Genomic DNA, 18,711 nt, shown 5'->3' with positions numbered 1-18,711 from the left:
GCAGAATTCTGAAGCTTTCCGCCAAGCCGAGTCTGGTAGGCAAAGAAGGGGAGAGCATCATTTAGTGATGCCTGCTCTAAGCTCTTCTGCTACAGTTGGGTTCATGAGAAGATTTGCACTTGGTTAAAGAATAGAGCCCCTGCTATTTGAGAGGGGAAACAGAAGCCTGAGGACATCTTTAATCATCAACAGAACTGACTTTAAGAGTGAACCTCTTTCCTCTGAGAAGTCCAGCGTACACAGCAATGCGTAGAAGCAGAACAGTCATTATCCACATAAGTGTACTAGCCCCAGGGACCTTTGCTTGAAGGAAGACAGGAGCTAATGAAAAGGGTAACTTGTTCAGTTCATACTCTTACTTCCTAGAAATGACTTATACAAGATGCGCTGTACCAGCTGGAGCTAAGGAGTGGCTGGGATTTGTCTCAGCCTGCACCCAGGGTAGAAGTTTTGCTTATTTTCCCAGCACTAGCTCAGGTACATAATGTAACCAGTCTATATTCATCGTGGCTGACAGAGATGATTACTTTCCAGATCACAATCATCTACACATAAGATGGGCTAATCACTGACTAACTTTTGCAGAATCATGCTTACCATACTGATTCAGCCCAATTTCAAACACCTTTTGCATCTCCAATGATAACTCAGGTTGATGATGACCAGGAGACCCCACAAGATCCTGAAGTGTCCTCTAAATCAAAGAAAGAATAAATTACGTTTGGTGTTCTTTAGTGTTATGTGTATTTTTAGGTGATCTGGATATATGCTATGCACGGCCCACAGTGATATGTAGTGTTAAGCGACTGTATAGAAAATTGTACTTGTATACAATCAAGTGCTTTTAGAAACCAATCCCTCTGCAGTGCAGCACTTCTGGTTTGGTGATCACAGGTATACTATTTCATACTTTATTTACTTTCTTGTATTCTAATTCTTTTCCAACAGAAAACTAGTTTTCAAAAGTATAATTCAGCTTTCCTGTGTTTTACGGCCCCCAACCTCATCCCATTTTTCCAGAGCACAAGACTCATTGCAGACAGTGAGGACTAAGGCCAGTTAGCTAACTTATTCCACGCATAAAATCTTTCTTCTCGTCAGAGTTGTGCTATTAAAGAGGAATTGGGATGAAGATATCAAAGGTTAGAGAGTAAAAGCATAATTGCTTTGTGGCCAAAAAGTTACAGCTTCATTTATTTTCACACATGCAACAAGAAGTCAACTGGGGCATCGAAGTACAAGCTCAAAATACAACATTGTCAACTCATGTTCAAGAAGTGCTGTACAAGAGATTTTAGGAGAAAGTGAAATGAAATTTTCCTCCTTAGCACTGTAGCAGAAATAAAGTTTTCTCTACCGAGCCAAAACACACTAAACAGGGAAGACTCAATTACCTCTTCAGCATATAAAATAACGGACAACGGGGCACCAAGAAATAAGACTCAGAACTCTACAATTAGAGCTTACTTTAATAGAAGATAAAATAGGTGTGCATAATCTTTTGGGATGGAATCACTTGATTGTTCACCTAACTCTCAGGTTCTGCATTCCCCCACACAGCAATTCATAAACGTAAAGTCCTTCCTGAAGAGAAGTTCCTGGAACATTTCAATCCTTTCAAGAGCAGTAGAAAGCCAACAGCCTTAGAGTGGTCCTACAGTCTCACAAAAGATGAAAACCAAATAAAGCAAAGGTATTACAAAAATCAGATACCCAATTTTGAAATATTTCCAGCTGTCTTGGTGAGCCAACTTTAATAAAGTAGTAAGATGGAATCTGACATGTTAATAAATTATATTTGAATATGATGGAGAGAAGTGAATTTTTTTTGCTAACCAAAACAAGGGCTCAATTCACAAAAAGGGATACATCGAAACCAAACATGCAACAGTTGCTTTTTAAAACTTTACTGCAACATAACATTGAAGTAAACAGTAATTAGATATAATTTTTCCCTCAAAAGAAAAGACGTAAACAAGATAAGTTTGCCTGTAAGTGTACAGCCTCTCAAATCATGTTAGAAGGGAATCTAATTCAATGATCAACAAAGTTTAACATAACAATGAGTTTTCATTTGAAGGCATTTTTTTTTTAAATCCAGCATTTAATATGAAGAAATGGTCTTCTTGCACTAAATTCATTATATCTGAAGCAGCAAAATAACCACCTATATTTTGGCATTTATGTTTACAATTGCTCAATTCTTTTAGATTTCACAAAGCCATTATCCAGTGTTGCCATGAAATACAGATTGTAGATTCTAGGTAGCAAAAGCTATTTTCCAATACCAATGTTAAGTAAAAAGAAACATGAAGCAGGGCATTACACTAAATTTCTGGAACTAGTACAGTAAAAGTGAAAACCTAGAAAAAGTTAACCTACAGTTTAAAGAAGGAACTAAATACCTGCAGAAGCTGATTTTTGGTTGTATAGTATTTTACACTGTGTGATTTGTTGTCTCTGCCAATTTCAAGCAGACATGCTTTATTTATCCTTGCTTTGCTTCCTATGTTTTCTTCTCCCTCCCACCATACCATATACTGAGTATTGTGGATATAAACCCAAATAATCCAGTGAACAAAGTTAGTGTAATGCACTGGTGTGAAGCATGAGATAAAAAAGTCTCTCCCTTTCAATCTTCATCAAAATTCTGTTGTAGAAGAAAGTTGGCAGCCAAATTTTCATTCTTCTCACAAGCAAAATATGCCTGTATCACAAGTCCTTCAGGAAATCCTAGTGCCTTTAACTAAAGAAGAGACATGCGTTTAGAAACCATAGCATTGAAGTACATTAAGACTCCCAATATTTTACTATGTTACCACTTCCCCACTTAAGCATTTGTTCAAATAAATGTTGTGACTACAGTTAGCTTTCCCTTCCGACCCTTTATTTACTACAGATTTTGGACTGAATTGGTTTCTCAGGGTAACCTCAAATTGAGTTCTCATTTCAGAAGTAATTCTGTCAATCTCATGGAGTATATTAAGACACACAACTTATTACAGTAGTGAAAGCTAACAGGTAAGTGTTCGCAGCACTGGGAAAGAGCTGCACTGCTGTGTGCAAAATTCTTCCAATACTTTGCACATTTTAAATATGATCATTCCGTGTCTTTTGCTATAACCTGTACTTGTTGCTAAGAGTCTAGAATGCAATGACCCCAGGAAACCCAAAAAGAGCATGCTTGATTTTAAATGAGAAAGCAATTACATTAAGCTTGTCTTTACATCTTCATTTTAGCTAGCTGTAAATCAGTTAGGTTAAGGAATGTTTTCTGTCAAGATTTTCTTAAAAGCCTCAAAGCATATGCAATGTTCACATATTCAGAATGAATATCAGACCATGAGACGATGCGTGTTCTTAACCAGGGAAAGATAGTTCCCTAATTAAGTTCAGAGCAGAGGTCGGCAATCTTTGGCATGCAGCTCACTGAGGTAGCATGCTGGCAGGCCACAAGACATTTTGTTTACACTGACCATCAGCAGACCAGAGTTGCTGGAAGCGGTGTGGACTGTCAACACGTCTTAAGGCCTTCCAGCGAATTAGCCTGATGGGCTGGATGTCCAAGGTTGCCAACCTCTGAGCTAGATCTTCCCATGTGTGCAGCATACCACTATGAAGTACACATCAGAGGTAACAGCACATAAGGCATTTGAGTACTCTCGAGTGCAGGGAGCATCTGACAGGAAAATATTTAAAAGAAAAAATGGTAGGTTGAGGCAACTCTATGTGAGGGGGTCATCTATGAGGCCAGTAAGCTATTTTAGTGGAGACCAATTATCTGTATCAACCCAGTCAGACCAACCCCCCCCCCCCACCTTCTTTATGGTTATTCCAAAGACATTGCAGAATCAGGGACCTCTGTTAGAAGAATAGAAAATTTCAATGAAATATGAAAATTTTCACACCTATTTCTAAAAAAACACTAGGTTTGAAAAGAACTACATGGAGGCACATCCTTGACAAATCCAGACTTAAATTCTTACCAAAAGTGTTTTGCTAGGGAAAGCTAAAACCTGGTGTGTATTTTACACTTTTATGCTCCAATCTAGTAACCAATGCAAAATTCCACAGCTACGCTTGTGGTTAGCACTATCCTGCAACCTCAGTCCAGTCTACAATTTTAGTTGCAACCATTCAAGCTTCATTTTGTTTCAAATTACTGCACATGTATAACTGTCACCTTTACTAATCATCTAGCTGAATTTAATGCATTACTGTGCATTAGGTTTCCATGGCTTGCAGATCTGCAAATTTATATGGATGCTTGCTAGTATTTTTAGAAACCTTCAAAGCAAAAACTCAAACAGTCAAATAACTGGTTTAAACAGTGACTTTAGCCTACTTCCTATGAAAGCTTAACGCCAACCTGAATATTTTAGGAATCAATTCCCATGTACGACTATGCCTGTGCACAGAGGACCTTTGACACCTTCAAGCTTCAGTGCTGTGATGGCAAGATCATGGCCTTTTACAGGCCTTTTCTAAAAAGGCAGGTTCCAGAAGAGGCTGGGAAGCAACGGCCTTACAGCAAGCACATGATTTCCAACAGGCCAAGCTTTCAAATCTCATGCCAGAAAATTACGATGATTCACAGTAGTTAGGTATCAACTGCATATACACCTTTGGTGCATGTTTTAATGTGCACAATGCCTAATCTTGGGAGTGGGGGTGGGGGGGAAAAGATTAGCAAGAACATGTGTGTTTTAAACCACAAAAAGGAAGGCTCACCCTCTCTATAGCTTCTTTCTCCTGAGGTGTAACTTGAATGTAGTTCATCTGACCACTTCCAGCTTCTGCTACTCCTCCACTGCCTCCTCCTCCTCCTGGGCCACCAGATTCTTGAACTGGCTCATTTAACATTTGAATAAAATGCTCCTGATGTTGGCTGATTTGCTGTGGGGCATGGGAGTACAAAAGAAAGCAATACACTGAAATAAAGCATGTTCAGTACTGCCAAAAGGCAATCAAAAGTTTCTCATTACAGTCAACTTTATGGCCTGGAGCAGTGTTTCCCAAAGTGTGGTACATGAAAGGATTTCAAGGGGTATGTGGCAGAAAATTACTAAATATCAGAAGATAAGCACCAGGATGGCACGGGGAGAGGGGGGTACCGTATTCAAGTTGTAGCTACCCTCTCTCTCTCTCTCTCTCTCACACACACACACACACACACACACACATATTACATCCCCTATACAGGGCATGCATTCTGTTCAAGAACTAGGGCTGTTTTCCTGTAATTTTCACCGGCCAAAAAAGACAGCAGCATTTGTAGCGCGTGGGAAGCTTAGCTTGTCACTTGCTACTTCCTATAGTAACACCTACCTTCCATTGCTAACATCTGATCCTAATTCAGTTGAGTCTCAATAGCTTGACTTTTTCCTTCCCACTCCACTCACATACTTTGAAATGTTATTTTTAAAGAAAGTGAAATCTAGGAGAATTCACAAGCGTATCTTATGGATTTAATGAAGGTGATTCAGCATCAAGCTAACTCCTAGATATTCGCTGGTACTTAAGGATTGTCACCCAACTGTCCCAGTACTTTCCAGTCATAAAATTGTTTCCCACTCCCCAAAGTAAGAGGGCACATTGTGACTAAAGATGCATTAAAGCTCCCTTGCCTGATCTAGTAACATTATCCCATGGTGCTTAAGTCACCTGCAGTAGCTGAGGGTTTTCCCGTCCTATCTGCTGTAGCAATGCTGGCAGCAGATTAGGGTTCTGCTGAATAATTTGTCTCATCTGCTGGAACTGAGGTTGATTTCGTAAAAATTCAAGTGGGTGTCCTGAAATGGAAAGAGTTGCACATTTAAGGAGGAAAACAAATGTTATTAGATTGGCTTCTATAAATGAGATCAACACTATATATTAGAAGGTAAAGCTCTGAATTAGCTGAAGTTTCAGAGTTGGAGGGCAGACAAACAAACTTCTGCTTTAGCCTTAATGTAAAATTCCTTTCAAGGTTATTCAAGTTCACAATGGACATATTACGGACAGGCTCAAAGGAAGGAGTGGGTTTGGCAGAAGAACTTGTCTCATCTATGAAAGTAGGCCCTCTTTTTGGAAGGAGGGGCCTTTGTAACCAGTAGCAAAGCTTGCCTCATCAACAACCACACTGCTCCTGTGCTGTGGCTTTATACAGAAAACTTCAGTTTAAGAGAACGTCAGCTGACATTGGGCAGGAATTTAGAACAGGACTTTAAAAATACAAAAGCAGACCTTGGTCTCAAGGTCTAAGAGGAGTTGGAGACTAGCATTTTGCTGATACAGTAAGTAAACTATAATACAAAAAAGGTAAAGCACCACATGAAAGCTCAAAGGGTCTTGTGGCTTTACAAGAGGTGGTTCTAGCACCAATTAAATGGTGAAATTGGTTTTAAGTAATTAAATGGTGTGAAGAACCTAAAATCATAGATCTAGTCCAGTAGCTGAGCTGAGAATAAAACCAAAAGGCTCCAGCTTTACTACTTTAACCACTAGACCACAGCACCTCAGGAGAATTATGCAGTTGAAGGAGACCTTTTAATGTTTATTCAAGGAACTTTGACCAGGGATCTACTCTGAAGACCACATCAGCTCAACAACTGAGATCAAGTAAAAAACAAGCACCATTCAGCTCCTTTAGGACCAGCACTTAATGGTACAAGTGAGCTTCTGAGAAGTTAGTCCTCCCTCCCTTCCATTCTTCACAAATTAACGTGAAGTAGTTCATTTTCCAACCACTTACGAACAGCAATGAGAATGTATTGCCTCAAATGAAGACTAACTTCTAAACTTTTTAAAAGCAGAGCATAAGTTTTCAAGCATTTTCCATTCTAAAGACTGTACAGAAATTTTAAACAAGCATACAGCATTTTATTTTTGACTTTAAAGGGCATGAGGATTCAAAATACTGGAAAAAACTCAGACATTTCTGGTAATCGAGGAGAGGGAAAAAAACAGCATCTCTGAAGCATACCCTTAAGTGGCATCTGGGAATCTAACCAAGGACAGCCCTCAACACTGTAGATCCACCCACATGGGTTTCCTCCAAGCAAGTTCTACTACTCTTCTGTGTCTCACTTTGAAAAGACTCATGAACTCATACCCACTGGGTAAACATACCTAGTACACACCGTCTAAGAGCTGCCCTTAAAACACAAGGTCATCTTACCGCCTGAAGAACTAGTAGTCATAGTTGTAGTTGCTGCTGCTGCTGCTGCTGCCGCCGAAGACTGAGAAGCACCGGTGCTTGCTGCCTGAGGGGGATCAGCCACAGCTTGACTCTCTCTATCTCCGGGAATACCCTAAATCCAGGCATCACGTTACAAATTATAGCATTTTCATGGGTAGATATAAAAACCGCACTTGTTTTTCCCTAAAAGAAAGGCTTAATACTTTCACTGCAAATATAAGCAACCACCACGCTACAAATTTGCACACACTATTGTTAAACTTACAAACAGCTCCAAATCATTCAACAGAGCATTGACTAAACTGAAAGAGGTCCCAACAATTTAGCACTCAAAACATTTCAAACTGCCCCAGGAAGTTTATTGGCAGTTAAGGCAGAGCACCACAGTGATCAGATATGTTCTTTGCATGATGAGTGCTTTGTTGTAAGACTTTGACAGAGCAATCAATACACAATGGTCATAAGGACCACATCCAAAGGGAAAGATTGCACTCTTTGCCAGCTGCTCAGGGTTAACACCACTCCTGTAGCATTCAAGAGTTCAGAGGTAAACCAATATGTAGGAACTTTAAATAGCAAGTCAGTATTACAAAGGACTGTCAGAAGTACGGATCTAGTTTCCTTAATTGCTCCTCTCAATACTTATTTCTGATGAACAGTTCTTGTAACGTTGGGGATAACATCTTATTTCAGAAGGTGGAGGAAATGGTCGTGAATGTGACAGTGAAAGGCAATTTAGCCAAAAGCAAAACAGAGAACTGGCCATTTCATGACAAAGGGAAGGAGTGAACAGCTGAATAAGGACGAAGGACAATTATAGAAAGCAGACAAACAACTGGTAGATAGGGTCCCAGGAGAAGAAAATGTAAGCGTTTGGAAGTTCAGGAGAGCTGGCTGTTTCTCAAAGAAACAAAAAACACCCAACAGCAAAGTATTCTGATTCAAAGCAAAATAGGAAGAACAGTAGAAACCAATATGGCTGCATTACGAGTTATTTAATGACTTGAAAATCAAAAAGGAACGCCACAAAAATGGAAACATGTACATATTGCTACAGGTGAGTTAAAAAATAGCACACACACATTGGCACAAAATCAGAAAGGAAAAACGCATTGAGTTGCAGCTAGCAAGGGATACACATGCAAAACTAGTCAAGGGCTGCTCCATCCAGGCTGGAATGCCCCCACCTGTGGCACCCCCCCTACCCCATTGGTTAACTGGTGAAACAGTAGGCCAGCCTATCGTATAACCGATTAGCCAATTAAACAAGATTTTACATTCCTAATAAGAAACGGTTCCACAAATCCTCTCTTGCTTCTAATGTAAAGTATAAGTCCACCAGGGAAGATGACACCAAGAAGGCGGAGGTATTTAATGCTTACTTGCTTCAGTCTTGATGGAAAGAGCCAGTTGTGACCAGATGCTGAACACAATTAATATTTACAAGGAAGAAGGAACACACAGCAGAACAGGGAAAGGAGAGATTAAAGAACATTCAGGTAAATGACGTATTTAAGCCGCGTCTACACGTGCCGGCTACTTCGAAGTAGCCGCGCCAACTTTGAAATAGCGCCCGCCACGTCTACACATGGTGGGCGCTATTTCGAAGTTGACATTGACATCTCGCCACCTTACGTCAAAGTCACTATCCTCATCAGGAGATGGGAACAGCACCCTACTTTGACGTTAAACGTCGAAGTAGGGCACGTGTAGCCGATCCGCATCCCGCAACATCGAAATAGTGGGGTCCGCCATGGCGGCCATCAGCTGAGGGGTTGAGAGACGCTCTCTCCAGCCCCTGAGCTCTATGGTCGCTGCGTGCAGCAGCCCCTTAAAGCTCCCCACCCCCTGCCTTCCTGTGCAGGAAGCTGAGAGAGCGTGCAGGCAGCAGCAGTAACATGCAGCCAACCTGCATGCCTCCCTGCAACCCCCCCGCTGCGATGGCCGCCCGCCAGCCCCCCTAGCGCCCCCAGGGCACCCCCCCCCAAGGGGAGCCAGGGCTCCCAGCCTGGCAGCCAGCCCTGGAAGAAGCAGCGGGGCCCCTCCTGGATGGAGGCCGAAATCCGAGACCTGCTGGGGCTCTGGAGTGAGGAGGAGGTGCTCCAGGTAATGGGGAGCAAGAGGCGGAATGCGGATGCGTTCGCTCGGCTGGCCGAGGGCCTGGCCGCCCGGGGTCACCCAGCCCACACTCCTGACCACGTCAGGAGTAAGGTCAAGGAGCTGTGGCAGGGTTACGCCCAGGCCCAGGATGCGGCCAGCCAATCTGGGGCCGCCCCTGCCACTTGCCCCTTTTACAGGGAGCTCAGAGAAATCCTGGGCCCCCAGCTCTTCTCCTCCCCGCCGGCCACTCTTGACACCTCAGCCGACGAGCCTCAGCAGGCCCCGGAGGCAGAGTCCGCCCCGGAGGCGAGCCCCGCACCCCAGTGGCCCCCCCAGGAGCCCACCCCTGGGATGCCGGAGGAGGAGGAGGAGGGCGAATCCTCCTCCAGCGACAGGGGACTCCACATCATCCTGGCTTCCCGGAGCTCCAGCAGGGCGTCCATCCAGAGGGTGTCCCCCAGCCGTGGGAGCGGACCGTCAGGTATGTACCCCCCGGTGCACACCCCCGGAGTTGAGGGGCAGGGACAAGACACATGACCAGGGCCCTCCACATGCCCAGATGACCATGGCCCCAAGGACAGCAGTGGCATGTCCCTCAGAAGAGTGCATCAGCCCCTGCACCCCCAGCAGGACAGCACCATGCCCCATCCCTGGGGATGGGGGGAGCGGAACCTAGGGTCCCCCGGGGGGAGCGGGTGGGACACCCAGCAGCAGCAGCACCACCACCATCTCCCGGGGACGGGAAACCAGCAGCAGAGGGGTGGGGGGACAAGGGCCATGGCTCAGGGCCCACATTAAAGGCTGTCTCCACTCTTCTTCCCCCCGTGTTCCGCAGCTGCGCCATCGGAGGGCCCAGAGAGCGCCGGCGAGGTGTCAGTGGTCCCGGAGAGCCCACCGGGGCCATTGCTGCAGGCCAGCCCCTCGGCGGAGCACCGACCAGCCCCAGGGTGGGGCCGACAGACCCAGCACCACCACCGGACAGCGACAGACCCCCAGGTGCTGGCGACCCTCTGGCGATAGCTGGAGGTATCGGAGCAGCGCCTGCGGGTGGACGAGCGGCACCTGCAACTGCAGGAGCTGGCGCTGGCCTGGCACCAGGAGGTATGGGGGGCCTTTATGCGCACTTTTGAGCGCATAGCAGACTACCTGGCCCCCCCATGCCGCGCCGCCCGCCGCTCTGCCCGCCCTGCCTGCTCCACCCACCGCTCCACCCGCTGTCCACCACTGAGGGGCCTTCCGTCGAGTGGGACCTGGGGCCTGCTGACACCCGTCAGCCATATCTGCCGGTTCGCCCAGCCCCCAGCCAGCCTTGGCCAGGGCTGAGGCCGAGGCGAGGGTCGCGCCCGCCAACCCCAAGCGCTGGCCAGTAGGGGGTGTGGGGCCCAGGACGTGGCCCCCCCCTCCCCCTTTGTACATATCCCCATTATTTTGTATATAGTTTGTATTAGACCCCTGTTATTTTATGATACCTGCTCCCCCATGTAAATAGTTCTCCCCTTCTTTGTGTTCCACTATTTACCATATAATATATATATATTTGTAGTAATAATAAGAGAATTCACCATTTTGTGGTTTCAAGAACAACAGGTCTATTGTTATTTGCAAGAAAAGTGGGGGAGGGGTGCACTCTTGGGTGCTCTGTGGTGTGGGCGTAGGGGCAGGGAGTGTTGTGGAGGATGGGGGGGTACAGTGGGGGGCCTGCCAGCGTTCACCCCGCGGCCTGGTCAAAATGGGCCCACAGGGCCTCCCGGACCCAGGTCCCCTCAGGGTCCACCTGGCGACTGGAGGCAGCGGGTGGCTGCACGTCAGCCCTGCCAGCCTCCACAGCCCAGCCCTGAAAGAATGCCTCCCCCTTGCTCTCCACCAGGTTGTGGAGTGCGCTGCACGTGCCCACAAGCTGGGGGATGTTGGTGGGGCCTGCATCCAGGCGGGTGAGGAGACACCTCCAGTGCCCTTTGAGGCGGCCAAAAGTGCGCTCAACCACCTGGCGCGCATGGTTCAGGCGCATGTTGAAGCACTCCTGGCTGGCTGAAAGATGGCCCATGTAAGGGTGCATGAGCCAGGGCCGGAGGGGGTACGCCGCGTCTGTGATGACGCAGAGAGGCATCGTGGTGTCCCCCACAGGGATCTCCCGCTGGGGGATGTAGGTCCCCACCTCCAGCCGGCGGCACAGGCCCGAATTCCTGAATACCCGGGCGTCGTGGGTGCTGCCAGGCCAGCCAACATAAATGTCCAGGAAGTGGCCCCGGCTGTCCACCAAGGTCTGGAGGACCACCGAATGGTAGCCCTTCCTGTTCAGGAAGCGTCCTCCGTTGTGCTCCGGAGCTCGGATGGGGATATAGGTCCCATCCAGAGCCCCGAAGCAATTTGGGAAGCCCACGGTGGCAAAGCCCGCGATGGCAGCATCCGGGTCCCCAAGCCACACGAGCCTGTGGAGGAGCAGGGCACTGATGGCGCGGACGACCTGCAGGGGAAGGACATGAGAGAGCACCAATGAGGGGTGTGCAGGGTGTGTCTGGCCCTCCCCCCCCCAGGGCTGCCTCCCCCCGCACTGCCCCCAGGGCTGCCTCCCCTTCCCCGCGGGTCCTCTTACCTCCATGAGGACAGCCCCGACGGTGGCCTTGCCGACGTCAAACTGCTGCCCCACAGATCGGTAGCTGTCTGGAGTGGCCAGCTTCCAGACAGCGATGCCGACCCGTTTCTCCACGCTGAGGGCACGCCGCATGGTGGTGTCCTGGTGCCTCAGTGCGGGGGTGAGCCACTGGCAGAGCTTCAGGAATGTCTGTCGGCTCATACGAAAGTTCTGGAGCCAGCAGTCGTCGTCCCACTCGCCGAGCACCAGCCACTCCCACCAATCGGTGCTCATGGGGTAGCTCCACAGCCAGCAGCGTGTGCAGCCGGGGCGGGGGCGGGGAGAGAAGGACAGCAGGGTCTGGGGTTGCTTCCTCCTCCCCTGGGGGCAGCTCCTCTTCCACAAATAAAAGGTGATCAGCTGCCTCCTGCATGGCATTGAGCAGGGCAAGCACTGCTCCTGCAGGAGCGGCTGGGTGGACCTCTGGCTGCTGCTGGGGGTCCATAACTGCTTCGCCGAGGTGTGCGTGCCTATGGCTCTGCAGACCGCATGCTGTGCAGGCTGAGTGTGTCTGGGAGGGGCCCTTTAAGAGAGCCGCCAGCTGGTGCCCGTGAAGTGCTAGTCCGTCCTGTGACCCTGTCTGCAGCTGTTCCTGGCACCCTTATTTCGATGCGTGCCACTTTGGCATGTAGACGCTCCCCTGCAGCGCCTACTTCGATGTGGTGCTGCCCAACGTCGACGCTGAACGTCGACAGCACCAGCCCTGGAGGATGTGTAGACGCTATTCATCGAAATAGCTTATTTCAATGTCGCATTCATGTGTAGATGTAGTTTTACGGTAGCAGGGCCTAAGGAAATTTGTGGTAGGGTACTTAAAGAACTAGCTGAAACCATCTTGGGACCGTTGGCAGTTACCTTTGGGAGCTCATGGAAAACAGATGAGGTACAAGAGGACTGGAGGAGAGAAAACTATCCTTTAAAAGGGGAACAAAGGACCATGGGAATCAGATGAACTACAGCCATAAACCTAACTTTGATACTTTGAAAGATACAGAAAAAAATTATTAAATAATCAAATTGTGAGCACATAGAAAATAAGTAAAAGCCCATATGAATTTATCAAGAATAAATTATGCCCAACCAACCCTATTTCTTTTTCTGACAGGTTTACTGGCTTACGGGGTGGGCGGGAAGAAGGAAGCAAGAGACTTGACATGTTGGTTTTAGTAAGGCTTTGACAAATATTCTCATGCACAAACTCAAAAAATGTGATTTCGATTACGTTGCCTAATGGCAGCTTCACATCTGATTGAAAAACTAATCAAAAGAGTAAGTTACCAATGCTTTGGCATCAAACTGGAAACATCTAGTAGGGTCCTAAAAGGAATCTGTCCTTAGTGTGGACTTAGACAAAAATTATGTTAATGACTCAGAAAATGGAGTGGAGAGTGCACTAATAAATCCTACTGATGACACAAAGCTGGGAGGGGTTACAAGCACTTGTGAGTTTTAAGTCTGTCCTCCAAACTACCTTGACAAATTAAAAATTGTCAATTGCATGTGTAGATATCCTGCATCATTGTTCATTATAAGCAGAGTGTTTGGGTGGTACCCAGTTGTTTGTCATTCCTGGGTTCTTAAATCCCCTCACTCCATGAACAGGTTTTTGACACAGCCTTGTCACTAAAAGCTGTGTAGTGTCAACATACCCATAGTCTAGGGACTCTTATTTACATATAATCTGTATATCTCAGCATCAAAATAAATCAGAAATCAAATTCACTAAGTGTGAATGGGGAACAGCAAAGGAAAACTGACGTAGAGGGAAAAACAGACTTTCAAATGAACTAAAACATAGCTGAAATGAAAGACTGTGGAAATCTGTATTAAATAGCCATCTATCCAAATTAACTTCCATACCCATTTTTCACATGTTTAAATTTCCACAGTTGCTCATAACCAATCAGGAAGAGCAACAGAACTGAATATAATTCAATACAAAACTGGAATAAGGAAGATTTTAACTTAAGTAACATAAGATTCATTTCGACTTGCAGCCATTTTCCATTTCCCCTCAAGCAAACAGAAGTGCACTGCATTTTTAAACCTAGTATTACCGGTCAGGTTGTACCTTATACCGCAGATTGATCAATCAACTCCTCTCCAAGTTTGATTAGTATTTAAAGAACACTGAAGTCCAGGCTTTAAGATTACGCATACACGATACACTCCAGCTTCTAGAGTATGATTCATATCAAGGGTGAATCAACAGCCTTAAGGACTTAGCCTATTTTGTGATACTATAGCTGCTAATAGTATCTTCAAAGTACTATTAGCTTCAAAGGATGACAATAAAAACCACTACAATTTTTAGTTATTGGATAGTTAAAATCCACATCACTTTACCTTCAACATTTTTAGACATGTCTTGCATTCACAACCCATCTCAAAACCTAGATGCCAGTACCGCCCTTAAGGCAGCACGGTTGTGAAAAACCATTTCTCAACCTCCTAGCCTCCATACTTAAAGCTGCTGTTGCTTGATGGATTTTTACTCCTCTCTTGCAGATCATCAAGCCCTTAAAAGACTCATTCTTCTCAAAATATGGGGAGAGAGTGAAAAGAAAACTAGCTAAAATAGCTCACCATTAGAAGGTATTCCACTGCTCTGTCAGGATTGTTGAAGCTGGCTCTCAGTGCTGCAATTACTTGCTCTCGCTCGTAGCCCATTGACATGATCTCAGTCACCATATTCTCATAAGACTGACCTGTCACTAGATGGGCAAAAATAGCACAGTTGTAAAAGGAGTACAATGGTTCAAGCACACTACGATTTTGAGAAATGCCAAAACGGAGACGTTCACTCCATAGGAAATGAAGAAACGTCACACTAAATTTGCGAAACTCTGTTCAAGGTTTGTATTAAGCACTCAAGAGAATGGCAGAGTTCCTGGAGAAAATTATTAACGCTTCTGTGGAAGATTGTGTTTGTGATACTCCAGGTGCTGAAAATGCCTCCTCCCCCTTCTTTATTAAGCTCAAGGGAATCTTTACAGCTAATATTCAGCTTCTGGTTTAGTTACAAAAGCTTCCTACAGTGGAGCTGGAAATTAATCACTAAGCAAAAGTCTGTTTGTCAGATTGCTTTGAAAAGCCAGATGGTGACTTAACATGACAGCTGGAACGGTGACCAATATTAAGTGTGGACCTACTGACAGTTCTACACTGCTGCAACACAGTAAGGAGAGACAGGGAAGACACCTATACAGCACAGTAAAATGCTGAATGGTTCAAACCAAGACAGTGTGGAATGGCAGTTCTGAAAGTAACAAGGTTTCAAAATGTTTCCCCCACTCCCCACAAGTCAGTGGGCATGAATTACTCAATTTGGCTCCAACAAAATTCAGTGTGTTATGTATTTATGGCCCCATGAACTGATCCCCCACTTAACAGATTCTAAGTCCACAGGGCATGCTGATCTTGACTGCCTCCCCTGTATGATACAGACAACAGGACTTCGCTAAAAATTTGTGGTGAAAGAGCATCTTTAAGAAAATACCCAATTTCGATTTATAAGATTGCAGGTGTGCAGAATCCACCAAAAGTCTTTGTGAATTGTCCCAAGTAGTTTCTAGTCTGTTTGGCTTCAGATGCCAGTCACTGGACCTTTTCTTACCTGTCTGAGAGACTAGCCAGCAGAGACAAGATTAGGCTCCTTTAGCATATGCCTGTTTCCCATCTAGGTGTGTGCAGACTGATCAAGTCATCCATTAAGCTTCTCTTCATTAAAACAGATTAAGCTCCTGGGGTATCCCCCAGAACACAGGCACAAGCTTGCTGTAGAGCCCTCCTGGACAGGGCTTTTTACACTAAGCTGTTGCCTCCCTTCTCAGATACACAGCTCAAAGCTCCAGAGGTCCCCACACAGAAAGCAAAAGGGCAAAGGTGCACATATGCCCTATCTAATCCTATACAGCTTACTTATGGGCTTGTTAAAACATAAAAATCAGTGTATGATCCTAGAAAGTAGCTTCAGAAACATTATTACTATTAAATGCAAAAACCAGTCATTTTACTCCAAATCCTTTACTTCCTTTCTCTACAAAGAGCACATTACACAAGTCATGGAAAGGCTGTTACATGTCAAGGTACAGACAGCCCCTCACCACACCACAAAGCTTAAGTCTGGCAGTGCTGATCCGTAGTAACTGACTCAATCAATCTGTGCACCACTGTTCTAGATACCAGTGACAGACAAGTCATTCACACAAGGTTGCTAAGCAATTCATACTTACAAGTGACAGTTCTGTTTTCTGGTTCCTTACCCAAATTTAGAAGATGCTTATAGTACCCAGTGGATATGGGGTGTCTGGGGTAGAGGTAGTACCCCTGACTCTCCAGCAGCTGTGCCTTTCAGGTGGATGGAAGCACCGATCCTCACCTACCACAACTCTCACTGTTGGCTCCTCGCAGCTGTTCTGCATTACAGCGACGCCATCCCCAAGGTAACTGCGTCAGCTCGCAGGCAAAACACAGTGAGAGGGGGTCTAGTCTGTCTCACATACCGACCTTATGGAGGGACTTGTTCCTTCTCCCTTCTAGTGCACAGTCTCAACTGCGGACCAGGAGGTGTGGTGCTGCAAATAGACAACTCCTGTGAAGGAGGAGGAAGACGCCCCTCTGCTTTGTGGGTTATCCTGGGAAGGTGTAAGGCTAACAGAGTAAACCCTGACAGAAAATCCAGAGGGGAGTCCTAAGGCGGTTCTGTGTCAAGTTCTGGCACTGTCCCGGAAACTCCTGCAGCTGAGCTGGCACCAAATGTAGAGGTTATCCTTTCCTTTGGATGATATCAGTAAAGCCAATGGGCAGCGGGGGGGGGCGGGGGGCCTGGTGTCTGGGCAGCCCAGGGTCTCCACAAAAATTGCCCAAGCTCGCACCTGGAGAGATACTCCAGAATCGCTTAACTGCGTAAAAATAAAGTTCTCCAAAGCATGCAAGGACTTTGGGCTTACCATCAGCCTAGAGAAGACAAACGTACTTGGTCAGGATGCTGATGAACCTCCATCAATCAGCACTGACAATTACATGCTAGAGGTCGTCCACGAGTTCACTTACCTCAGGTCCACCATCACCAACACCCTGTCACTGGAGTCTGAGCTAAACAGAAGGATTGGAAAAGCAGCCACAACTCTGTTCAGACTTAGCAAGAGAGTATGGAACAACAACAAGCTGCGCACTCACACCAAAATGCAAGTCTACAGAGCCTGCATCCTCAGCACCCTCCTCTACAGCAGCGAGTCTTGGACCTTGTATGCCTCCCAGGAAAAGAGGCTGAATGTCTTCCACACTTGCGCTGCCTCAGGCGCATTCCTGGGATATCATGGAAGGACAAAGTGCCCAACAACGACGTCCTCGCAAGCTGGAGTTCCAACCATGCACACCCTCCTCAGGCAGCAGCAGCTCCACTGGTTTGGCCACGTCCACAGGATGAATGATGGAAGGATCCCAAAAGACTCCTGTACAGCAAGCTAGCCGCTGGCAAAAGACCTCCCGGACACCCCCAGTTGCGCTACAAAGACGTCCGTAAGAGGGACCTCAAGGAGGCAGACATTAACCCAGATAGTTGGGAAGAGCTGGCAGAGGACCGCAGCAGCTGGAAGCAGGAACTACACAAAGGCCTTTAGAAGTGTGAGATGAAGATCAGACAGCTGGCAGAGGAAAAGCGAGCCCATAGAAAGGACAACAAGGACCGGCCAGACACCCACTACCTATGCAGCAGATGTAGCAAGAACTGTCACTCTCGTGTGTGCAAATGATGATCTTAAATGGAGTTACGAAGGGCGCAATCCATAGTCTACGCAGGCTAAAGGGCGCCTTGGATTTGGAATCGTAGCCAGCGATGAATACTAAGTACAACAAAAAAGAACCTCACATGTTGGGACTGGCTCCCACTCCCCACATTCACCAAGCACGCAGCCCGGACACCCTTCATCCACAGCCCCACAAAGGGCTGGGACAGTGGAACTGGACCAAGAGGCTGCCCTGCAGGAAGGGGGGCACAGCAGAGGACGGGAATGACACCCTGCAACCCAGGAGTCCCCCGGCTGAGATGTCTGTATTCTAGATCTGAAACCTACTTTTTATGTCTAATGTCAAACCAGACACAAACAAAAGCCAACCAAAACTGCCTTCGCTGAACATCTCATTTCAAAAATTAAGAACTGCCAAGTTTCATGCTGATAGTCTGACAGCCATGGAGAGTGATGTCTTAATTATCCTCAGTCTACAGCTGGAGAGCCCAATGATTTGGATCGTTCAGCACCAGCCTTCACAAACCGCAGCCATTCTAAAGAAACAGTCACCACAAGAGCTAATTATGCAGAGTATTTACTTACATAATCCTTAAGGGCACCAGAGTGTCATCAATTGCACTGCTAGCTGGGAAAGAAGGCAGGCAGTAGAGTTTTCCCCACAGTGTACCCTGTTCCTAAGGCTACAGTGTTGACATGTGGGTGGCAGGGTGCACTAGACCCTTTTGAATAGGGCTCTGACTCTGATCTGTGCACAGCATTGCAAATACCAGATACCACATACGAACACACATCAGAAAACTCTTAACCTAGGATTAAAATGCAGCACAGAGGCTCAAGACCAGGGTTCATTGGCACGGGTCAGCAGAATGGAGTCCCACCAATTTTAGGTCTACACTCCTGTGGAGACACCCCCTAAGTTCATTGGATAACAGTGTAAGTGGGAATGGTAAAACCTCGAGTTATGCGGGGGTGGGGGTTGGGTTCCTGCAACCCTGCATAACTCAAATTTTCATGCAAGTTGGGGTGGGGAGCTGGGAACCAGGCTG

General features: G+C 46.4%; 1 protein-coding gene across 2 annotated transcripts in view; it reads right to left on the bottom strand.

Annotated features, from left to right (window-relative positions):
• Window positions 1-1,451: 1,451 nt before the first annotated feature.
• RAD23B (RAD23 homolog B, nucleotide excision repair protein) overlaps window positions 1,452-18,711 on the bottom strand; it is a 46,416-nt gene continuing 29,156 nt past the window's right edge. The window contains exons 6-10 of one of the 2 annotated variants that reach the window (XM_074994632.1): window positions 14,499-14,626; window positions 7,160-7,292; window positions 5,666-5,792; window positions 4,732-4,915; window positions 1,452-2,746 (exon numbers count right to left, since the gene is read on the bottom strand). In XM_074994632.1, the coding sequence (XP_074850733.1) occupies window positions 2,633-2,746; window positions 4,732-4,915; window positions 5,666-5,792; window positions 7,160-7,292; window positions 14,499-14,626 (686 nt within the window). In that variant the 3' untranslated portion in view covers window positions 1,452-2,632. Of the gene's footprint in view, window positions 2,747-4,731; window positions 4,916-5,664; window positions 5,793-7,159; window positions 7,293-14,498; window positions 14,627-18,711 lie in introns of both variants that reach the window. The other variant, XM_074994633.1, reaches the window with a different exon arrangement.

The sequence above is a fragment of the Carettochelys insculpta genome, chromosome 5 (assembly GCF_033958435.1).
Source record: "Carettochelys insculpta isolate YL-2023 chromosome 5, ASM3395843v1, whole genome shotgun sequence".
Classification (NCBI taxonomy): Eukaryota; Metazoa; Chordata; order Testudines; family Carettochelyidae; genus Carettochelys; species Carettochelys insculpta.
The sequence above is the reverse complement of the archived record's forward strand: the minus strand, read 5'-3'. Positions and strand labels throughout refer to the sequence as shown.